Source organism: Stomoxys calcitrans, chromosome 5 (assembly GCF_963082655.1).
Source record: "Stomoxys calcitrans chromosome 5, idStoCalc2.1, whole genome shotgun sequence".
Classification (NCBI taxonomy): Eukaryota; Metazoa; Arthropoda; class Insecta; order Diptera; family Muscidae; genus Stomoxys; species Stomoxys calcitrans.
In genome coordinates this window covers 148369566-148395508 of record NC_081556.1, presented here as the reverse complement: position 1 = coordinate 148395508, position 25943 = coordinate 148369566, and the positions used below count along the sequence as shown (strand labels likewise).

The 25943-nt window shown below is 37.3% G+C and overlaps 2 protein-coding genes across 5 annotated transcripts in view; one reads left to right on the top strand and one right to left on the bottom strand.

Moving 5' to 3' along the window:
* The window catches only part of LOC106086502 (potassium channel subfamily T member 1), a 692064-nt gene that overhangs the window by 524535 nt on the left and 141586 nt on the right, over positions 1 to 25943 (top strand). The gene's annotated exons all lie outside the window — the stretch shown is intronic.
* LOC106086503 (thioredoxin-2-like) lies at positions 24311 to 25080 on the bottom strand. Its single transcript, XM_013251201.2, has one exon. It carries the CDS (start codon positions 24987 to 24989, stop codon positions 24498 to 24500), a length of 492 nt encoding a protein of 163 aa, XP_013106655.2. The 5' UTR covers positions 24990 to 25080; the 3' UTR covers positions 24311 to 24497.

Genomic DNA, 25943 nt, shown 5'->3' with positions numbered 1-25943 from the left:
TTTCACAGCTTGTGACTCTGTAATTGCATTCTTTCTTCAGTCAGTTATCAGCTGCAACTTTTAGCTTGCTTTAGAAAAAAAGTGTAAAAAAAGTATATTTCATTAAAGTTCATTCTAAGTTTTATTAAAAATGCATTTACTTTCTTTTAAAAAATCCGCAATTACTTTTTGGGCAACCCAAAATTTCAGCCAACAGGTTAGCCTGTTGACCCGGTTGAGTCAGTGAACGTTTGATCGTCCTTAAAAAGAGTTGGAATTGATGAAGAACTGCAGCATGCAGACGCTGTTCGTAAGGAAATTTTTCGCGCCTAAGCACATTGGCACACGAAGATCTTGCCTGTTTGCGCAGCAGTTAAGTATTGGCATTTGTATCCAAGCGCCAGTTCCTGAATGCAACCTTTTTCGATCTGACAGCTTTCGTATCTTATTTCAGGAGATTTTGGGGATTTTTGGCACGATTTTGGGAATTCAATATTTCTGCAATTTTTGATCACATTTTTTCTCAAAAATCATACGAAGTCGAAGCAATATCATGACTCTTAAATATCGACACTTATTTTGGTTATATATACGGAATTAAATATTGGGTTGCCCAAAAAGTAATTGCGGATTTTTTAAAAGAAAGTAAATGCATTTTTAATAAAACTTAGAATGAACTTTAATCAAATATACTTTTTTTACACTTTTTTTCTAAAGCAAGCTAAAAGTTGCAGCTGATAACTGACAGAAGAAAGAAAGCAATTACAGAGTCACAAGCTGTGAAAAAATTTGTCAACGCCGACTATATGAAAAATCCGCAATTACTTTTTGGGCAACCCAATATTAGAGGGTATTAAAGAATAGGTTACAAAAAAATAATTGTCAAAAGTCAAATTTTCAATATTCGACAATTCTTGGAAATCCATAATCACCAACATAATTGCTTGCTATGTCAACTTTCAATATGATGGAATTAAAAGCCCATGCTTCCAACACAATGTCTGGATTGGCTGGATTCGTTGTAACCTTCCAAATTAATGTACATAATACTCTTTATTTTATTGTTTTCCCATTGTTAGCACTTTTTTTTTTAATAAATGTTACAAAAGCTATAAAACTCTTTGATGTGGTTTTATTTTGTCACATTTAATGCGAAAACTTTTAATGACTTTGTGTGTGTGTGTGTCATAAAAACAAAATTTGAAAAATCATATCAAATTCATGTTTGCCCATCAATGTCCATTGCACACGCTCGTAGCTTTGTAGCACTTTAGACCAATTTATTTATGTGCTGATCCCAGAACTAAAGAAAAACCTGTGAATGGCAAAGCAAGAGAGCAAATTTTGTTTCAAAGCCGAAATATTCATTTGAAAAATTTTCCAAAGAATTTACCAAATATTTTATTGTGTTTCATTGTTAGCTTAGGCTTTGTTAGGACAAGACTCAGTTTTGTGGCTTTATAAACACAATTCATTGTTGGCAAATAAATGTCTTGTGTGTATTGCCTGAAAAGAGGTGGAAAACCTGCTGTCACACACACACGCACATAGCCTATGAACCATTTTTCAAAAAAAAAAAAAATATTAAATTTTAATCTGAAACCCAACATCCATGATATGGCACAAATTGTGAATGCTCACAATGAAAATGCAATTCTAAGAAGTTGGCAAATATGCGGGACGACCTGAAGGTAACTTCTTCGAATTGAACAATCCTTGGAGATGAGAAAACAAATATCCTTCTTAGTTCTATAAACAAAATTATTAAGGCTATGCTACAGCACGTGCTCAATGCGAAACAAAGTAAATGGAATTACTTCAGTTATAAAGTCCTTAAAATCATAAATAAAGGGAACAAATTAATTTTGCAAAATCTTATACATAAAATGTAAGGGAAGGCAAATGTTGGGAGTTGCTGACTTAATCATAACCCAGGCCTATAAAATTGGAAGATCGTATATAATAAATGGCTAAGTACGTGAAAATACTAACTCCGATTGTGTTGCAAATGCAAATTTTGCCCATGAACATTCCACTAAGGAACAGGGGCAAACTTCTCACATATCAATGAGTGCAGTCCGATTCAAGTTTAAGGTCAATGATAGGGGGCCTCCTTTTTATAGCCGAGTCCGAACGGCGTGCCGCAATGCGACACCTCGTGGGAGAGAAGTTTTAAATGGCTTAGTACCTCTCAAATGTTGCCAGCATTAGGTGGGGAAAACCACCGCTGAAAATTTTTTCTGATGGTCTCGCCAGGATTCGAACCCAGGCGTTCAGCGTCATAGGCGGACATGCTAACCTCTGCACTACGGTGGGCTCTAACGGACAGACGATTGTGTTAGTGAACAAAAATCACTGAGTACCCAATAGCAACACTGAGAGAAATAACAAGTAGAAGCGTGCTAAGTTCGCTAAGGTTCGAATCTTATATACCCTCCACCAAGGATCGCATTTGTCGAGTTCTTTTCCTGGTATCTCTTTTTAGGCCAACAAAGGAGACCGTGGTAGAAGTCATTGTGTAAAATGTCAGCCAATTCGAATTAGAATTGCATCCTTTAGGGACGAGATCGGTTTAGGGAGGGAGATCGGTTTATATGGGAGTTGCATCAGGTTACAGACCGATTCAGACCATACTGAAGATCATGGGAGAAGCCGTTGTACAACATTTTAGCCGATACGATCGAGAGGCTCAAGAAGTCAGGATCGCAGATGGGTATATATGGCAGCTATATCAGACTATGAACCGATTCGAACCACAGTTTTTAGAAGTCATAACAAAGCACATCATGCAAAATTTCAGCCAAATCGAATAAAAATTGCATCGCCTAGTGGCTCGAGAAATCTAGATTCAAGATCGGTTTATATGGCAGCTATATCAGTTTATGGATCGATTTCAACCATACTTGGCAAAGTAATTGGAAGTCGTAACGATAGACGTCATGTAAAATTTCAGCCCTTTCGGATAAAAAATGCGCCCTCTATAGTCTCAAGAAGTCAAGACCCCAGATCGGTTTATATGACAGCTATATCGGGTTATGGGACGATTTCAATTATACTTAGCACAATTGTTGGAAGCTATAACATAATATCTCATGCAAATCGGATAAGAATTGCGCCCTCTAGTGGCTCAAGAAGTCAAGATTCAGGATCGGTTTATATGACAGCTATATCAAAACATGGGCCGATATGGCCCATTTACAATCCCAACTGATGTGCACTAATAAGAAGTATTTGTGCAAAATTTCAAGCAGCTAGCTTTATTCCTTCAAAAGTTAGCCTGCTTTCGACAAACGGACGGACGAACGGACAGATGGACGGAAATACGGACTGACAGACGGACTGACAGATGGACTTACAGACAGACGGACGGGCAGACGGATGGACAGACGGACTGACAGATGAACTTACAGACGGACGGACAGACGGACGGACAGACGGACGGACAGACGGACGGACAGACGGATGGACAGACGGACGGACAGACGGACAGACGGACGGACGGACAGACGGACGGACGGACAGACGGACGGACAGACGGACGGACAGACGGGCGGATAGACAGACGGACAGACGGACGGACAGACGGACGGACAGACGGACGGACGGACAGACGGACGGACAGACGGACGGACAGACGGATGGACAGACGGACGGACAGACGGACGGACAGACGGACGGACAGGCGGACGGACAGACGGACGGACGGCCGGACAGACGGATCGACAGACGAACGGACAGACGGACGGATGGACAGACGGACGGATAGGCGGACAGACGGACGGACTGACATGACTAGATCGTCTTGGATTTTTTCGCTGATCAAAAATATATTGGGTTGCCCAAAAAGTAATTGCGGATTTTATAAAAGAAAGTAAATGCATTTTTAATAAAACTTTGAATGAACTTCAATCAAATATATTTTTTTACACTTTTTTCTAAAGCAAGCTAAAAGTAACAGCTGATAACTGACAGAAGAATGAATGCAATTACAGAGTCACAAGCTGTGAAAAAAATTGTCAACGCCGACTATATGAAAAATCCGCAATTACTTTTTGGGCAACCCAATATATACTTGATAGGGTCGGAAATGGATTTTTCGATGTGTTGCAAACGGAATGACAAAATGAATATACCATCATCCTTCGTTGGTGGGTATAAAATTTTCAGCAACATTTTCTCTAATGACAAAATTTCAGTGAAATTTTCTCTAAAGACAAAATTTCAGTGAAATTTTCTCTAAAGACAAAATTTCAGTGAAATTTTCTCTAAAGACAAAATTTCAGTGAAATTCCATCTAAAGACAAAATTTCAGTGAAATTTTATGTAAAGACAAAATTTCAGTGAAATTTTCTCTAAAGACGAAATTACAGTGAAATTTTCAAACTTCATTTTGATCTAAAATCCAAATTTTAACGAAAAACTTTGTATACACAAAATTCATTGAAACTTTCATAAGTTTTCAAAAAAATTTTCTCTTAAGGTAAAATTTCAATGAAATTTTCGCTTAAGACAAAATTGCCGTTAATACAAAATGTCAGTGAAATTTTCCATAAAGGAAAAATCTTTCGAGACGAGGTAATGATAGGAGATTTTCTTTTCATATGGAAGAGGAAAGCCACAGATCGCAACACACACAAACCACTACTATGGGACGCGTTGCGCCCTTGGTTAGAAGATTTTTCAACCATATTTGGTGTGCCGTACATTAGTATGTTGTATTTGTATCATATTTATTGCGAAAATGCCTCTGTGATACAAATACCTCATAAACCACGCTCGACAACCATGTCTATTAGCTGTACTTTTTCCCAATGCATGTGTTTTAGTGTAATGAAAGATTTATTTAACTGCAACATTTACACTACTTCCATCTGGGCATCCAAAAGCAAAATTTCATTGATAATTTCTATAAAGACAAAATTTCAGTAACGTGCGTATGAAGAAAAATTTTCAGTGAAATTTTCTCAAAAAAAAAAAATTTAAATGAAATCATTTCTAAAGACAAAATTTCCATGAATTTTTTAATTTCTGATTTCAAGTTGTTTTCTTAATAAATTTTTTTACCATTATGGGTTTCATTATGTCCACCATTCAAAAAAATAATCCTAACTTTCCCTTAAAAATTTGTTTATTTCAAGAAATTTCCCTCTGAATTGTCTTTTGCTGTATGGTTGGCTAAAGAATTCCCATTTTAGGTTGTAAACAGCAAGTGTTGTTGTTGCCTTGTAAAGTTGGCTTAAAATTTGTTCGCCCAATTTATGGTCCACAAACAAAACAAAATTGTAACTTCAACAACTATGAAACTTCTGAAAAAGGCCAGTAATTATGAATATTACAGCAAGTTGGTAGATTAAGTTGCTAACAAAAACTAACTTTTGTGAAACCCTTCATTGGACTAAGCTGTAAATGATTCCATTTTTTTATTGAGCCATCATAAGGTTTTCTTTGAAGTTTAGTGGTTGACTTCCTTGCAAATAAACTCTCAAGTTTCAAAATATTGGCTCCTTTTGCTTTCCAAGTAGGGGGCAAGGGAGAAATCCCATCTAAAATCCAGGAATCCCCAGCAGGTATGCCCCTACAATAAAAATGTAAATGAATCAAATCCCTTGTTTAATAAATTAATAATGGCCAGAATTTAAAATGAATTGATTACCATCAAAGATGCTTTCGAGGCAAGATATCCAAAGAAAAATCAGCTTAGCTTAGCTGGTTGTGCCCAAACATCGACAAAAGTTTTTACCTAAATGCTTGACTAACTTTTTGCCAATGAGGCAAAACAAACAGAGTAATTAGATGCTTTACCTAAGGAGGGTAAGAAATACTTGAGGAAGGATTTCAAATGTTTACCTTTGCTCAGTTTTTTTTTTTATTATAACGCTAATGCCAAAGGGAAAGATTGGAGTTGTCTTCAAAAGCACAGCTAAACGAAACGAGAGAGACAGAGAGTGAGAAACGTGCAGTGAAGTAGAAAAAATGGATTTAGCGCACCAAAAACCCCCTTTTATCCCTAAAGCCTTGGTTTAAATTTTTAAAAGCATTTTTAAAATTAAATTGAATTTCCAACTGATTTTCTACAGCCACAGTGGAAAAGATAAATGATTGGTGCATATCTCAACAGTACTCAACATTTAAAACTTTTATAAGTTCGAAAAATCATAAAATACAGAGAGTTCAAATCCACCAAAAATCAGGTTTTTTAACTCTGTGCTTTTCTATTGACACTTTTGCTTAAATTGAAAAGTCCTTCCCCATAACATTTGGCATGGATTTTTAAAGCTTAAATCTTAGAAAAGGAAGTCATCTTGTTAGCTACCTACAAACTTAATGTTATTGCTTTGGCTGTTGCTGCGGCTGCAAGGCTACGTCACCCTGCCCTTAGCCAACTTTAAGTCTGCTGCGAACACCTTTTTCCACTTTAATTAATCAACATTGAAATTTTGTCCGTTTTTCCGTTTGCCTTTCCAAGCCAATAGTTTTATATTTCAACGTAGCATAAAAATTCACTGCTAAGGTTAGGGACTGTTTGCTTGAAAAAATACAAATACACAATTAATGTGAGATGGACAGAGTTGCCAATAAAAAATAAAATGAAAACAAATTGGCAACTAAGTAAAAATAAAGTACACTTCAACAAAAAAAATCAATTTTTTTTTTAATTTCACAAAAATTTTACTAAAATAAAGGTAAAACTATTTTTTACACCCAAAAAAAAAATTTTTATTAAAATTTGGTAAAATTTTGTAACATATTTTTTGTTTGTTTGTTGCCAGAAGCATTTGACTGGTTTCCTGTATTGTGATTTTATTTTCGACCAAGAAAAATCATCAGCAGGAGATGTCAAATGGATCATGGTGTTTTGCAACCATTCCAACTAGAGTAAGTAGTAAAGCACTCATCTGAATTTGAACTCAAAGAGGCCTGTTCAAATTCAGATGCGTGCTTTACAACTTACTCTAGTTGGAATGGTTGCAAAGCACCATGATCCATTTGACCTCTCCTGCTGATGATTTTTCTTGGTCGAAAATGAAATCACAATACAGGAAACCAGTCAAATGCTTCTAGCAACAACACACGTTTTTTGTTGTACTATTCTTTGAATAGAAATCATTAAACAATGGTCTAATAAGAATCTCAATAAGATTTAAAGACCAAAAAAGAATGCGCAAACAGACAAAACTGAAGCTTTGACTTAAATTTAATAAATATCGAGTTCCGACTTTTTTATTTTCATTAAACATTAAACAATGGTCTAAAGCCGGACAACATCCTGCAATGGAATCTCAAAATGTCATTTTCATAAAAAATTTCCTCAAAATTTCTTCTTTAAAGAAAAATGCATCAAAGTATAATTTTCTTAAACATTTCCATCTAGGTATAATTTTTCGTAAGAAATTTTGTCAAAATTGGTTTTTCACCAAACATTTTATCAAAAACGATTTGCGTAAAAAATTTTTGCATAATTTCGACTTTCATAGAACAGTTCGTCGAAATTCTATGATTTTCATGGAAAAATTTCATCGAAATATGATTTTCATAGCAAATCTCATTAAAATTTGATTTTCATAAAAAAATTTCCTCCAAATTTGGATTTTCATAGAAAATTTGAAATTCGACTTTTAACCAAATTTTAGTGCAGCAGCGGCAGAGGAGTTGCCGTTGTCTATCGTTCGAAGCCCTCAATACTGCTTCCAACAGATGCACAGAATCATGTGTACCACGAAAGTAGTGTAATTGTCACAGAAAAAATGTCTGTCATTACACAAAAATACATGCATTGGGTAAATGTACAGCTAATAGACAGGGTTGTCGAGCGTGGTTAATGTGGTAATTCTATCATAAATGTGTTTTCGCTGTTAATACGATTCAAATACACCAACCATAGTAGTTTGAGTGTGTTGCTATCTTTGGCTTCCCTTTTCCATCTGCATCTCCGATCATTGAGCTCGTCCCGAAAGAGAAACACACAAAAATTGTAAAATTTAATGATCTCGCCCTAACAGGCAAAAAACTTGAAAAATTAAAAATTCGGCAGAGAGCCATTGCCATTGTCTTAGCGTTCGAAGCCCTCAATACTACTTCCGACAGATGCACAAAATCATGTGTAGTACGGAAGAAGTGTAATTTGTCACAGAAAAAAAGTCTGTCATTACATTATGTCTGTCTGTCATTACACAAGGAAAATTTGGTCAATATTGAATTTTTCAAAATTTAATCGAAATATGATTTTATTTAAAAAAATGTTCCAAAAAAGACTTTCAAGGATTTCAACAAACGATTTTCATTTACAATAAAAATATGGTCAACTTTTTTATGTCTTTTAAATTTTTTAAAAATTTTAACCTTTACCAAAGTATTGTTGTTCTTAGGCAACATTGGCTATGACCATAACGTTGACATTCCGACGACGATGATTAAGTGGTCGATGATCATGATGATGATGATGGTGTGGCATGGTTTACATGACTTTGGTGGTGTAAATAAATCATTTAGTACTTGACCAAAAACCCCAAAACACCAGCTTGAATCTGGTCGAGTCAGAAGGCCAGAGGGAAATGAAGGGATGGGAGCAAAAAAATTGAAACACAATATGTCAGTTGCCGTTGGTTTTAATAACCGCTCACATTTAAATATTTCAAATTCTTGGGACTGCCTCTGCCTTTGGCATATCAAAACACAGAACTCTTTGCTAATTGGTTTGCTTTTAGCAAAATTTACTATGAAAATGAACAATTTTCACAAAAAGTGATTAGTTTCGGTCCAGGGAAAAGGAAAATTCAAGGGTTTCAAGGATTTTATATTGCGGCTAAATAAGAAGAGTAACAAGATGTGGGCGAGACTAAGAAAAACTAGGCTATGATAAGTCATGTGGAAAAAGGGTTAATGACTGTACGCAGTAAAGCACTATTGGGAAAAATTTAACTATAACTAAGAAAAGGCTCTCGTTGGCATTATTATGTCTCATTTTCAAAACTTTAAGGATTAAATGGAGATGGTTGCTAGGTGCACTACTCTCATTAATAAAAATGATAAAAATGTTTTGGCTTTGATAATTAATACCTTACTAAACATTTAAATGTTATTCTATAAAGAAAAAATATATGTCAGATTTTGGGGGATGGGGTGGTTCCCCAGACACTTGGTCCGACAATTGGATATCAAATAAGTTTTCTAATCTATAATAAAAAAGGTCCATTATCAAGGTCCCTTAAACTTGAATCGGAAAGCACTCATTGATGTGTGAGAATTTGCCCCATCTCGGTTCCTGGTGGTAATGTACTTCATTAGGATAATGTTCTCATTAGAGGAGGGACGGCACCTCAGACATTTCAACTCAAATGTGGATATCGAATTCGTGCTGCACTTTCAAATCCCTTTAATTTGAGCCCCATATTGCCATGGACGGTAAATATGAACCGTTTGGAGGGTGTTTTGGAGCTGGGGCGGCCACCGGCACTTTTCAACCAACGGAAATGAAGTTCAGTTAAGGGGGTGCTTTAGGGCGTACCCCAAAACACTTGGGTCCAAAATTGGGTATCAAATTCGTTTTCTACTTTCAAATACCTCTCATTTGAGTCCCATATTTCCATAATGGGTCATATAACCCATTTGACGTATCTTTAGGAGGAAAGGCGTCACCTAGACTTGAACTCACCTAGACTTAATGTCATATTCATAATCTACTCCCAAATACCTTTCATTTGAGTCACATAAAGACATGGTTGGCTAATATGCCCATTTGGGGGTACTTGGAGGTGGGGCGACCTCCCATTACTTGCATCTAATTTTTTGTGTCATATTTGTAATCTACTGTGGAATACTTTTCATTGTAGGCCCATATTGGTACATGATTGTCGAATATATCTGTTTAGAGGAGTTTTTGGATTGGGGAGGCCCGCTGGTCACTTGAACCCAAATTTTAATACGATATTCGCTTTCTAGTCTTCAAAACCTTTCATTTGATACCCATATTGTGCCTATTGGTCCACTTTTAATTTTGGATGGCGTTGTTGGGGTAAGGGGGAGGGACCGCCTCTATCCGATATCTAAAAATTATATAGCCTATGTATCCTTCCAGACACACTTACACAAACTGAGAAATTTTTAAGAAAATTGGTTTTTGGTTCTACCGAACAATCAAAAACACCGAGTCCCATAAACTCATGATGGGTCATATGCCCATTTAAAGCCTTTTTGGAGGGAAGGGGGACCCCCTATACTTCGATCTGATTGGGTATGTCAGATATGTAATCTATTTCCAAATACCTTTCATTTGAGTTTGGGGGAATTTAGGGTTGGAGCGGCCCAATGGATACTTAGATCCAAATTTTAATTCCATATTCGTATTCTACTTCCCAATACCTTTCATTTGATACCCATATTTTCCCGATCGCTCCACTTTTGATTTTGAGTGTTGTTTTTCGGTAAAGGGGGTGGGTCCAGCCCCTTCCGAAATCAACAAACTATAAAGCCTCTTTCTCATTCCTGACCATATTCCCAATCTACTCCCGAATACCTTTCATTTGAGTCCCATATTGTCATGATCGTCAAAAAAAACCTATTTTAGGTGGTTTTGGGGTTGGGAAGGCCCCCCAGTTACTTGAACCCAATTTTTAATATGAAATTCCTTCTCTTCTCCTCAATACCTTCCATTTGAGTCCCATATTGTCCCGATGGGTCCACTTTTATTTTTGGTAGTACTTTTGGGGCAAGGGGGAGGGTCCTCCCCCTTCTCATTCCTGACCATATTCGCAATCTACTCCCAAATACCTTTCATTTGAGTCCCATATTGTCATGATCGTCAAAAAAAACCTATTTTAGGTGGTTTTGGGGTTGGGGAGGCCCCCCAGTTACTTGGACTCTATTTTTAATTTGAAATTCCTTCTCTTCTGCTCAATACCTTTCATTTGAGTCCCATATTGTCCCAATGGGTCCACTTTTATTTTTGGGTAGTACTTTTGGGTAAGGGGGAGGGTCCACGCCCTTCTCGTATTCGCAATCTACTCCCGAATACCTTTCATTTGAGTCCCATATTGTCATGATCGTCCAAAAAATCTATATTAAGTGGTTTTAGGGTTGGGGAGGCCCCCCAGCTACTTGGACTCAATTTTTAATATGAAATTCCTTCTCTTCTCCTGACTACCTTTCATTTGAGTCCCATATTGTCCCAATGGGTCCACTTTTATTTTTGGGTAGTACTTTTGGGGCAAGGGGGAGGGTCCTCCCCCTTCTCATTCCTGACCATATTCGCAATCTACTCCCGAATACCTTTCATTTGAGTCCCATATTGTCATGATCGTCAAAAAAAAACCTATTTTAGGTGGTTTTGGGGTTGGGGAGGCCCCCCAGTTACTTGAACCCAATTTTTAATATGAAATTCCTTCTCTTCTCCTCAATACCTTTCATTTGAGTCCCATATTGTCCCGATCGGTCCACTTTTAATTTTGGGTAGTACTTTTATGGTAAGGGGGAGGGTCCGCCTCCCCTCCGATATCAAAAAAATTATGTAGCCTATGTTTCCTTGCAGACCAACCTACACAACCAGTGAAAATATCAGGGTAATCGGTTCAGCCGCTTTTGAGTCTATACGGAACAAACAAACAAACACAAATTCAATTTTATATATAAAATTATTTGTATATAAATATTTTTTTTATATTTTTTTATAAATTATTATTTTTTTTTTTTAATTCACTTCAATTAGGGACAACTGAACCTGCATTTCCTTGACCAAACACATCAATTATATTTCCAATGGACTCAAGTCGAAGAGTGCCAAGTCCCTCCCACCTTTTTGGTATTTGACCAAAATGTTAAGAAGGAAAAACGAAAAAAATTAATGACACTTGGTGGTTAATAAAAGTAATGAACGAACATACATTTGGTGGGGAAGGGGGTTGTGATAAAAATCTACATTCTCTGTTGTGTCATGGTGCAATTTGCTTAAGCACCACCACCCACCAATAAATAGACAAAAGGACTTGTATAATTTCTAAATAATGAAACATTCATGCTGTCCACCCTTAGGAGACAAACACTGTTTCTCGTACTCCTTTCAGCTGCTTAACAAATGACCACAGTGAATTAATAAAATATGTATGACAAAACAAACAAAAAGGGGGAAGAGAGAGGAACTGGGGTAATTTCGTAACAAAAACACTACATTTTTATGACAATGATAAACAACAGCGTTCAACTCCTTGGGGGGTACCACCCCAGAGCCCGCACTGGACACCGGAAAGCAGACTCAACCTGTTGGTTGTCCTCTAATATATGACTATGGCCTATTATGTATTAAATGTGCTGAACTTACTTACCAGGCATTCTAATCTGTCTCAAAGGAGTATTAACCATGACAAATAAAATGGCTATTCTTTTTTTCTTCATTGTCTGAAAGTAATTTAATGCTCTGGTAATCGAATAGCTTCTGGCTGCATTTTTTGGTAATAAATTCATTTACTGTCATACTTGACTCAAATACCCATGGCTTGTTTCTTTTTTCTTTTGAAACACATCGAACATCAATAATCATGCCATAGTCCTTTGTGTTTGCAACAAGATTGCAGACAAGTCACAATGATTAAATGTCTTGTGCATCAAAGCTTAACGATTTTTTGTTTTTGTTTCGCCTTAAACGCCTTAAAGTCATATATAAGGTTCTAATCCATAATGTCGATAAACGGCTTAAATACCAAATCTTGTTTGTCTTAAGAAAGACTTTGCTGTTCCAAGCAAAAGCAAAGTGGTTAGAAAAAATATTTGACAAAAACTTAATTGATTTTCAGAAGTTTGGAATAAAATACGGATTTATTAAAAAAATCAAACAAGTAAGGATGGACTCAAGTTGGGCGAAACCTTTTATTTCTACTCCCAATATATCTTTCATTTGAATCCTAGATAGCCATGGTCGGCTAATATGCCCACTTAGAGGTATTTGGGGGTAAGGCTATCTCCCATTACTTGGACCTAATTTTGTATGCCATATTTGTAATCTACTGTCGGATACTTTTCATTTGAGTCCCATATTGATAGGAATGTCGAATATATCTGTTTAGAGGAGTTTTGGGGTTGGGGCGGGCCGCTGGGTACTTGGACGCAAAATTTCAAAATTTGACACGATATTCATTTTCTACTCTCCAATACCTTTCATTTGATACCCACATTGTGGCTCTCAGTCCTCTTTTAGTTTTGGGTGGGGTTTTTGGTGTAAGGGGGAGGGTCCGCCCCCAACCGATTAGTAAGAAATACATAACCTATGTTTCCTTTTTTTGATTCTTCGGAACAAACAAACAAACCGAGTCTCATAAAGTCATGATGGGTCATATGACCATTTAAAGCCTTTTTTGAGGGAAGGGGGACCCCCTACACTTCGATTTGATTTTGTTTGCCAGATTCGTAATCTACTCCCAAATACCTTTCATTTAAGCCCCATATTGATATGGACTACCAATTTGTCTGTTTGGGAGAATTTTGGGGTTAGAGCGACTTTCTGGGTATTTGAACCCAATTTTTAATATCGTATTCGTATACCTTTCATTTGATATACATATTGTATCGATCGGTCCACTGTTGATTTTGAGTGGTACTTTTGGTGTAAAGGGGAGGATCCGCCCCCTTCCGATATCAACAAATTATAAAGTATATTTCTTCTTCCTGATCATATTCGTAATCTACTCCCGAATTCCTTTCATTTGAGTTCCATATTGTCATGATCGTCAAATAAATCTATATTAAGGGGTTTTGGGCCTGGGGCGGGCGCCCCAGATATCAACAAATTATAAATCATATATCATCTTCTTGACCATATTCGTAATCTACTCCCGAATTCCTTTCATTTGAGTCCCATATTGTCATGCCCGTCCAATGAACCTATTTTAAGGGGATTTGGAGTTGGGGCGGCCCCCCAGTTATTTGGACCCAATTTTTAATATGTAATTCGTATTTTACTCCTGAATACCTTTCATTTGAATCCCATATTGTGCTGATCGGTACACTTTTATTTTTGGGTGGTACTTTTGGGGTAAGGGGGTGGGTCCGCTCCCCTTCCGATATCAATAAATGTTTCCTTCCGGACTAACTGACAAAATCTGTGAAAATTTCCAGATAATAGCTTCAGCCGTTTTTGAGTATATACGGAAGAAACAAATACAAATTAATTTTTAAACCCTCCGCCATAGGATGGGGGTATACTAATTTCGTCATTCTGTTTGTAACACCACGAAATAAGCGTCTGAGACCCTATAAAGTATATATATGCTCCATCGTCGTGACATTTTAAGTCGAACTAGCCAAGACCGTCTGTCCGTCCGTCTGTCCGTCCGTCTGTCCGTCCGTCTGTCCGTCCGTCTGTCCGTCTGTCCGTCCGTCTGTCCGTCCGTCTGTCCGTCTGTCCGTCCGTCTGTCCGTCCGTCTGTCTGTCCGTCCGTCCGACTGTCTGTCGAAAGCACGCTAACTGTCGAAGGAGTAAACCTAGCCGCTTGAAATTTTGCACAAATACTTTTTATTAGTGTAGGTCGGTAGGGATTTTAAACGGGCTATATAGGTCCACGTTTTGATATAGCTGCCATATAAACCGATCTTGGACTTCTTCAGCCTCTAGAGGGCGCAATTCTCGTCCGATTTGACTGAAATTTTTTACGTAGTGTTTTGGTATCACTCGGTTTATAACCTGATATAGCTGCCATATAAACCGATCTTGGGTCTTGACTTCTTGAGCCTCTAGAGGGCGCAATTCTCATCCGAATTGGCTGCAATTTTGCACGTGGTGTTTTGGTATCACTACCAACAATTGCGCTAAGTATGGTTCAAATCGGTTTATGTTTTGATATAGCTTCTATATGAACCGATCTTGGGTCTTGACTTCTTCAGCCTATAGAGGGCGCAATTCTCATCCGATTTGGCTGAAATTTTTTACGTAGTGTTTTGGTATCACTTCCAACAACTGTGTTGAGTATGATTCAAATCGGTTCATAACCTGATATAGTTGCCATATAAACCGATCTTGGATCTCGACTTCTTGAGTCTCTAGAGGGCGCAATTCTTATCCGAATGAATTGAAGTATTACACAATGACTTTTACAGTGTTCAGCATTCATTTATGGTCCGAATCGGACTATAACTTGATATAGCTCCATTAGCAAAACATTTCTTATTCAATATTCTTTGTTTGCCTAAAAGAGATACCGCCCATAGAACTCGACAAATGCGATCCATGGTGTAGGGTGTATAAGATTCGGGCCGGCCGAACTTAGCACTCTCTTACTTGTTATATATTGGGTTGCCCAAAAAGTAATTGCGGATTTTTCATATAGTCGGCGTTGACAAATTTTTTCACAGCTTGTGACTCTGTAATTGCATTCTTTCTTCTGTCAGTTATCAGCTGTTACTTTTAGCTTGCTTTAGAAAAAAAGTGTAAAAAAAGTATATTTAATTAAAGTTCATTCTAAGTTTTATTAAAAATGCATTTACTTTCTTTTAAAAAATCCGCAATTACTTTTTGGGCAACCCAATATAAGAAGATTTGGAAAAAATTCAATTGTAAGAAGAAAGTTTTTCACAATTTATTTTAATTCTATTATCAAAAGACGAAACACGTCCCTTTGTGATTGGTGTGTGTAGCTTTCTCTGGCTTTTCTTTTCCATTTGCATAGAAAATATCCAATCATTGAGCTCGTCTCGAAAGAGAAACAAACAAAAACAGTGCAATTTAATGATCTTCGCCCTAACTGGCAAAAAACTCGAAAAAAATTTTTGGTGAGAATATTTCGACATTTTTCTATTTTCAGGAGGCCACCGTAGCATGTCCGCCTTTGACGCTGAACGCCTGGATTCGAATCCTGGCGAGACCAAAAAACAAAAAACATTTTCAACGGTGGTTTTCCCCTCCTAATGCTTGCAACATTTGTGAGGTACTATGCCATGTAAAATTTCTCTCCAAATAGGTGTCGCACTGCGGCACTTCGTTCGGACTCGGCTATAAAAGGGAGGCCCTTTACCATTGAGCTTAAACTTGAATCGAGCTGCACTCATTGATTTGTAAGAAGTTTGCCCCTGTCCCTTAGTGGAATGTTCATGGGCAAACACTGCTACACTTCTTTGGAGAGAACTTTTAACATGGCACGATACCCTACAAATGTAGCCAGCATTAGTAAGGGGATAACCACCGCTGAAAAATGTTCTGATTTTCGCGCCGAAAATTCAACCCAGGCGCTCGGCGTCATAGGCGGAAATGCTAACCTCTGCGCCACTTTTGCCTTCACGCTATAACTTTTTATAAAGGAATAAGTTAGGTAAGAGTGGCAGTATTTATTCTATGGGTTGCCCAAAAAGTAATTGCGGATTTTTTAAAAGAAAGTAAATGTATTTTTAATAAAACTTAGATTGAACTTTAATCAAGTATACTTTTTTTACACTTTTTTTCTAAAGCAAGCTAAAAGTAACAGCTGATAACTGACAGAAGAAAGAATGCAATTACAGAGTCACAAGCTGTGAAAAAATTTGTCTACGCCGACTATATGAAAAATCCGCAATTACTTTTTGGGCAACCCAATAAATAGGCTTACTTATTTTATTTTAAGTCCATTGTGATACCACATGAGCGACATACCAGGCCAATGGTGCGATTCGACTCCACTACCCCAGCACTTTACCAACAAAAATTCGACCTTTCGAAATTTAGTGGGGATTGCATTGAAATTTGATTTTAATAGAATCTTGATTCGAAATTTGATGTCCACAGAACATTTTGTCAATGTAATCGAATTTCGACAAAATTTTCTTTGGAAGTCAATTTTTGAGGTTTTTTGTAAATCAAGTTGCGACGACACGCACTTTGTATAAAATTAAAATTTTTATAAAAATTTTCAATGAAAATCAAATTTTAATGAAACTTTGTCATAGAAAATTGCAGCAGTTTCATTAAAATTTGATTTTCATACGAAATTGTTATCAAAAATTTAATTTAATGCAATGTGCGTGCCGTTGTAAAATCATAATACATTTATAAGTCAGGAGAAGGTGCCCGAGTTTTGCCTTGTCTAAAAAATTCTTTGATTTTTTACATTTCATATTTTTTCTTCATTTTTGGGAATTTAGTTCTGCTTTTCCTTATACTAAACCACTATGCTATCTGCCAGACTGTCCCATCTGATGTTGATGCTCATATTACAAATCATTATAGTGTTTATCTTAAGAAACCAGCGAATAGCTGAAGGTCTTTTTTTTTACAGTGACAGGCATACCCCACACCATCCCCTACCACGAGGGGTGTACGTGTGTGAGTCAAAATGTACACAAGTGCAAGATAACTTGATTTGGTTCAAGTTACAATACAATTTGTCTTTGTCCATTAAGTATTTATTAAAGATTTACTTGATCGTCCATAGTGCCAACCTCCGACCCACCCATACAAAAATGCCAACTTCCAGCTTGCCATAGAGACAGTACGTGTTGGCTAAGTCTGCTTTCTCTTTTAGCCATGAGAGTTCATCACATAAATTATTGCCTAGTCCCTGAGGAGGGGAAGGGAAAGAAGAGGGGGGCCATGATGCCTTATGCGCGTATAACGAACAATTTTCGGGAGTTGTTGTGAAATGAAGCGACAGTGATGGTGCCAAAAACTAAGCCAAAATATCATCATTTAAAGTTTTTGGGTGTAAATATGTCAAGTATAAAGAAATATTAAAAAAAGCAAGAAAATATTGTATGTATGTGTATATGTGTGTGTATGTAGTGTTGTTAATAAATTATTAAATCATTTAGCAAAAGATAAGCAAAAGTTGAACATCTGTATGAGGCAAACCTTAAGTTTATCAAATTATACCACTAAAAAAATATATAAAAGGCATAAATAAACGACGGAACGATTTAAAGCTAATTACATGGTGATATTTTTTGAAAAAGCCAACTTTATTCCGGCCCCTCAATTACAATCCAATGGATAATTTATTATGTAACATGGCGGGTAGTAGTCGTTACTCGTCCTACAATTGTCTAACATCGTGGGATTCCTATGACAAAATACCAAGGTAAGTTTAGAGAAATTAATAAACCGAACATATAAAAGTTGAGATGAAAAAAAAATTGGGTGGATTTTTTTCATAGATTAAAAAAAAAAATAATAATAAAAACCAGTAAGGAAAGGCAAAAGTCGGGCGGAGCCGACTATGTAATACCCTACACCAAAATTATTCAGCCTTTAATTTGCACACCTATTGCAATATCGCATAGAACCTTATAGGACTTTCTTACGATGGTACGAAAATTGTGGCTTCTACAGCCTTAAAAGTCGAAACGCATAAAAGATCTATATGGGAGCTTTATCTATATCGATTTTTATGAAATTTTGTACACGTACTGGGATGTCAATTAATCCAATTCAATTGAATAAAAGGGCCCATGCCAAATTATGTAAAGGTCGGACCAAAATTATGGCTTCTACAGCCTTAAAAGGCCATATCGGATAAAAAATATATATGGGAGCTATATCTAAAACTGAACCGATTTTTATAAAACCTTGCACACATATGAGGACGTTGAATAAAAGGGCCCATGCCAAATTTTGTAAAGATCGGACTAAAATTGTGCATGCAACAGCCTTAGAAGACAATATCGGATGAAAATTATATATGGGAGCTATATATAAATCTGATCCAATTACGATGAAATTTTGCACAGATATTGGGACGTCACAAAAAGCACTTCGTGCCAAATTTTGTAAAGATCAGACCAAAATTGTGCCTTCTAAAGCCTTAATAGGTCAAATCGGACGAAAGTTATGTATTCGACCTATATCTAAATCTGAACAGATTTTTATGAAATTTTGCACACATATGAGGACATTAAAAAAACGGCCCATGGCAAATTTTGTAAAGATCGGACCAAAATTGTGCCTTCCAAAGCCTTAATAGGTCAAATCGGACGAAAGTTATATATGGGAGCTATATCTAAATCTGAACAGATTTTTATGAAATTTTGCACACATATGAGGACATTGAATAAAACGGCCCATGGCAAATTTTGTAAAGATCGGACTAAAATTGTGCATGCTACAGCCTTAGAAGACCATATCGTATGAAAGATATATATGGGAGCTATATCTAAATCTGATCCAATTATGATGAAGTTTTGCACAGATATTGGGACGTCACAAAAAGCACTTCGGGCAAAATTTTATAAAGATCGGACCAAAATTGTGCCTTCTAAAGCCTTAATAGGTCAAATCGGACGAAAGTTATATGAGGGAGCTATATATAAATCTGATCCAATTATGATGAAATTTTGCACAGATATTGAGTCGTCACAAAAAGCACTTCGTGCCAAATTTGGTAGAGATCGCACCAAAATTGTGCCTTCTAAAGCCTTAATAGGTCAAATCGGACGAATGTTATATATGGGAACTATATCTAAATCTGAACCGATTTCAATGAAATTTTTCACACATATGGGGACGTCACAAAAAGCACTTCGTGCCAAATTTTGTAGAGTTCGCACTAAAATTGTGGCTCCTACAGCTTTACAAGGGCATATCGGATGAAAGATATATATGGGAGCTATATCTAAATCTGGACCGATTTCAGTAAAATTTTGCAAACATTTGGGGTCCTAAAAAAACACTTTGTGCCAAATTTGGTAGAGATCGCATCAAAATTGAGGCTTCCATAGCTTTAAAAGGTCACATCGAATGAAAGATATATAAAGATCATAGGGGACCAACGTGTTGGTTGATAGAATCTTGGGAACCCACCACCATGGATTCTGCTGAAAATTTATACAAAATAAATTTAGTTGAATGACATAATTTAAGTCTACATACCAAACTTCTGTCAAACCAGAAGCTGAACAGGGATGATCAGGTTATAGACCGACTCAGACCGTACTTGGCACAGTTGTTGGAACAAAACACCGCTTGCTAAATTTAGGCAAAATCGGACAAAAATTTCGGCTTGTAAGGACTCAAGAAGTTAAATTGGGAGATCGGTTTATATGGGAGCTATATCAGGCTATAGACCAATCCGGACCCTACTTGGCGCAGTTGTTGAAAATCATCCCAGAACACTATATGCAAAATTTCAGCCAACTCAAAGTTAAATCGGTAGATCGGTTTATATGGGAGCTATATCAGGTTATTGACCGATTTGGACCGTACTTAGCACAGTTGTTGAAAGTCATAACAGAACGCTGTGTGGAAAATTCGTTCGACCTCTAATGTGATTTCGACAGACGGACAGACGCACATGGCTAGTTGGACTCAGAATGTCGAGACGATCAAGAATATATGTACTTTATGGGGTCTTAGATGGGTCTTAGATCATTATTTCGAGGTGTTACAAACGGCATGATTAGGTTAGTTTACCCCCATACTATGGTGGGGGGTAAAATATATATTTTTTTTTTAATATAGGCGAGGTTTACCCAAAATATCGATTACCTTCTCTTATTACATCTTAACCCCAATTAAACCTTGTTTTGGCTCATTATACAAATGATTACACTTTAAGACTCCTCACATTTCAAATAATTATACATTAGCTTTAATTAAAAGATCTTTAAGTTTCGGAGTAAAATCCTTAACTAGCTACCGTTGTTGTTGTTGTAGTTGTCTTCAAAACAAATTTAACGGTCATTGGCTTCGGTGTGTGTGTGTGTGCGTTTTTGCGGCAAAGTTGTTTTGGTTCACGCTGCTTTTTTGTTTGTTTTGTAGTAACTATAATTTGTGGTTTTCTTTCCCCAAGTCATTGTCCTTGGAGGATATCATATTTGTGGTAGAAAAGCATTGCTACGTTTCATTAGCTGCACATCCTTTTGTTCGCATCCTAGTCTAGGCACCCGCTGACACTTTGTCTGCTACTGCTGCTAAGAGTCAAAGTACCCGTTGAAGATTTGCCACCATCTTCTTGCTTTCCTACTGGCGCCTTGTTTATGAAATTTGCGGGCATTTTGTGAGAAGAAGAAATAAATTTAATTCGATAAGTTTTTTTTTATTCAATTCCCAATTCCCCAATGCTTTCGTTGTCTGGCATAAATGTTAACCGAGTTGTATGCTCATAAAAGCATAAATTTTTGCTCGTTAAGTGACTGCAAGAAGTTCTAGGGAATCTTGGCGTTGTTTTTGTCTTCTTTCTTTTGCTGCTCGGCAAACAACTTTCATTTACTTCCACAATTTATCGTTTTCTATGGCATGTCGCCTTACATTTCTTTGCTCTGCAGCAAATCACTGAGAAATTAAGCGGGCATTGATAGAATGTTTACCAATAGCAAAGGATATGCCATGATGAGTTAAGAGTTCAATGAAACCTATGGATATTTCATACGTCGGTGAGGTTAAAAATCTCATACTCACATACTTCCTATAGCAAAAGGAGAAGTTTGAAAAAAAAATTGTTGTTCTTTTATTTTCATTGCTGTTTTTTAAAGTTGTTCCTTTCACAAGTCATTTTAACTGAAATTTCAATTTTTGTTTAATTTCCACTCAATGTCAGTAGCACTCTAACCGTAAAGGGAAACTTTTTGAGTTTAGTTGTTGTGGTTTTTGCGGCCACAAAATGCAATTACAATTTTGTTTGTAAAATTCATGTGAAAAACATCTCATTTTAAGAGTTAAATTAACGGCAACAATATCAGTAGCTGTAGCTTTAATAACCATGGTACACCATGTCGTATACGTATTATGGGCCAAAGAGAAATATACCACATACGACCCAGTGTACAGCTTTTGTTGGAATATAAAACACCTCTTGGTGTAATGGCATTCATGAGCAAGTGTGTAGAGTATTCAAAGAGCAGTAGAAAAAAATTTAAAAAAAATGTCTTACGTACGAGAATTCATTTTCATACAAACTTTAAAAAAATAAATTATAAGAAAGAAAAATTTTCAGAATATTTTTTTCCCATTTTTATACCCACCACCGAGGGATGGGGGTATATTCATTTTGTCATTCCGTTTGCAACGCATCGAAATATCCATTTCCGACCCTATAAAGTATATATATTTTTGATCGGCGTAAAAATCAAAGATGATCTAGACATGTCCGTCCGTCTGTCAGTTGAAATCACGCTACAGTCTTTCAAAATAGAGATATTGAGCTGAAAATTTGCACAGATTCTTTTGTTTGTTCTTAAGCAGGTTAAGTTCGAAGATGGGCTCTGTAGGACTATATCTTGATAGCCCCCATATAAACCGATCCGCCAATTAAGGGTCTTAGGCTCATAAAAGCCACATTTATTATCCGATTTTGCTGAAATTTGGGACAGTGAGTTGTGCTAAGCCCCTCGACATCTTTCTTCAATGTGGTCCAGGTCGGTTCAGATTTGGATATAGCTGCCATATAAACCGATCCTCCGATTTAGGGTCTTAGGCCTATAAAAGCCACATTTGTTATCCGATTTTGCTGAAATTTGGGACACTGAGTTGTGTTCGGCCCTTCGACATCCTTCTTTAATGTGGTCCAGATCGGTTCAAATTTGGATATAGCTGCCATATAAACCGATCCTCCGATTTAGGGTCTTAGGCCTTTAAAAGCCACATTTGTTATCCGATTTTGCTGAAATTTGGGACAGTCAGTTGTGCTAGGCCCCTCGACATCCTTCTTCAGTTTGGCCCAGATCGGTTCAGATTTGGTTATAGCTGTCATATAGACCGATCCGCCGATTTAGGGTCCTAGGCCTATACAAGCCACATTTATTATCCGATTTTGATTAAATTTGGGACAGTCAGTTGTGCTAGCCCTCTCGACATTCTTCGTCAAAGTGGCCCAGATCGGTTCAGATTTGGATATAGCTGCCGTATAGACCGATTTCTCGGTTTTAGGTTTTGGGGCCATAAAAGGCGCATGCATTGTCCGATGTCACTGAAATTTGATACACTGAGTTGTGTTAGACTCTTCGACCTCCTTCTTCAATTTGGCCCAGATCGGTCCAGATTTGTACATAGCTGCCATATAGACCGATCTCTCGATTTAAGGTTTTTGGCCCATAAAAAGCGCATTTATTATCCGATTTCACCGAAATTTGGGACAGTGAGTTAAATTAAGCCTCTCGACATACTTTTGCAATTTGGCCTAGATCGATCAAGATTTGTATATAGCTGCCATAGAGACCGATCTCTCGATTTAAGGTCTTGCTCCCATAAAAGGCGCATTTATTGTCAGATTTTGCTGAAACTTGGAACAGTGAGTTGTGTTAGCCCCTCCGATATCCTTCTTCAATTTGGCCCATATCTGTCCGGATTTGGATATAGCTGCCGTATAGACCGATCTCCCGGTTTTAGGTTTTGGGGCCATAAAAGGCGCATGTATTGTCCGACGTCACTGAAATTTGATACAGTGAGTTGTGTTAGACTCTTTGACGTCCTTCTTCAATTTGGCCCAGATCGGTCCAGATTTGAATATAGCTGCCATATAGACCGATCTGTCGATTTAAGGTTTTGGGCCCGAAAAAGGCGCATTTATTGTCCGATTTCACCGAAATTAGGGACAATGCTTTGTGTTAGGCTCTTCGACATTTTTCTGCAACTTGGTCCAAATCGGTCCAGATTTGGATATAGCTGCCATGTAGACCGATATCTAGATTTAAAGTGTTGGCCTAATAAAAGGCGCATTTATAAACCAATTTTTTTTTTTTTTTTTTTTTTTTGAAAATTGTGGTTGTTGTTTTTGTTTTAGCAGTGTATTGTACACTGAGGCAGTAGCCCTTGCCGATGAAAGACTTCATCGGTTCAATCCGGTACGTACAACCGGCTGCAATATGGTCGGCGATAACATTTAGTCATAAATTCAGCTGAATTTTGCACTGATTGCCAACACACTATTTATGGGCCGAATCTAATCTGTCATAGCCTTCAAAGTTTGGTTGTTTTTGCGAATATCTTTTGGAAGTAGTATTAATGTCTTCGAACGCTAGACAACGGCGACGGCTCTTGCTGCTGTTCCGCGTGCCCATGGTTGGAATACCAGCCAAATTCCATTAATTAAAAAGAAGGAGGTCAGTAGATCTCGGTATCATAACGGGACACATAATACTACGAGCTCACTTTTGTAAAATCGGTGCGGCAAGTAATAGCATGTGTAGGCCATGAGGGGAAGATGATTAGACGTTGTAGCATTTCCTATATTATTGCCCGGCTTTCGCGTCTAACAGATACTGGCACTTTGGTGGGGACACTAGACCAGACATGAACCATCTTAGGGGCGTGGCATGGAAAACAATTAAGGATTTTGTAAGTAGCACGGAATTTCCAACTTGCATTTTCACATTCGATGTTACTTTTTTAGTACAACAAGCCGATTACTGGCTTAGGCGTATGTCCATAGTATCATAGGGTGGATTAATTATATACTTTTTAATGTTTGACTACAAATTTCTCGCACTTTTCTAAATAATTTTGTTTATTATGGACATCTAAAATTGGCAGTGAAAATCTTGAAATAATCATTTAAAATTACAATTTTGAAAGTTCAGTAAACTTTTCCAAAATGCCAGCCTTAATTTTCCCATCAAATTTAAATATTGAATGTGAGAGCTCTTCACTTCTTCTCCTCTTTTCCATTTCCCTGTCCTTCTGGCTTTCCCGCATAAGTCTCCACCGTCTCCTGCAAACTCTCGGCATTGCTGCTGGCAAATTGTTTCAGCAACTTTTTATGCTGCATTATCAAAAATGTGGGCATGGCAGTGACATTATGCTCCACAGCCATGTCTTCAAATTCATCAACATCAATTTTCACAATCAATAGCTTGCCCTTATACACTTCAGCCATGTCCATGAGTTTGGTGGTCAAAATCTTACAGGGGCCACACCAGGCTGCAAAGAATTCAAACATTACCACACGATCTCCGGCCTCGGATATGATGCTTTCAAAATCATCTGGTTTCTCTAAGGAAAACAAATGTTTATCTGTGGGCAGGGTAAAGGCCTTGGAAGACCTTTTCGGTTCGTTAATTTGTAGAGTTTGCGAATGATCTGCTCCATTTTTACTACCTCTTGGAGTGGATTTTTTTGATGGAGCTATTGAAGTCATTTTGAGAATTTATGAATAATATTTTTATTAAAGACTAGTTTTTCCTAAAATTATTTTTTAATTTAAATTGAAAAATATTTTGAAATGTTGAACATATTTTTTTTATGTGCTGTCAATTGAAAGTTTTGACTATGATTGCTTTCTATATTTGTATGAAAATGCAAAACTTCTCACATATCAATGAGTGAGGTCCGATTCAAGTTTCAGCTTAATGATAAGATACCTCCCTTTCATAGCCGAGTCTGAATGGAGTGCCGCAATGCTACACCTCTTTGGGGAGAAGTTAAATGCCACCGTAGCGTAAAGAGGTTAGCATCTCCTCCAATGACGCCGAACACCTGGGTTCAAATCCTGGCAAGAGGTGGTTAGGTTGAGTTCAGTCTGGCCCATTGTAATACCCTAGGAAGAAAAGGAGGGGAAAAAGGATATGAGAACTCGGACTAGGGGTTATAAAAGAAAGATAGGAGGAATGGAGAACCCTTGCGGGGTGACGAAACTCTCATCCCCACGCAAGCACGAATTTACCTACACCGGAGCTTATGGCTCCTGGGCCTTTTGCTGGACAGGTAATTTAACTTAAAATCCAACATTTTGGAAGGGGCAAGAAAGGCTACTCTTGCCCTATACACCTGCAAGAGAGCCATTGGCAAAAGTTGGGGTCTTAGATCACGCGTCATATTCTGCAGTTTTCAGACCAATTACGCTTATGGTGTTGTGGTCTGGTGGACGGCGCTTCAAAAGTCCACCTACTGTTCAATGCTCAACCAGATCCAAAGGATGGCTTGTTTGTGCATCACAGCCGCACTAAGGACGACACCATCTGGTGAACTTTATGGTACATCGAATACCTATGGACATTGCTGCTATTGCTGCGACCACTGCCGTGAGGTTAAGGGAGCTTTCTCATTGACCATGTGGAGGCTACGGACACTATGTTATCCTTTATACAGTATC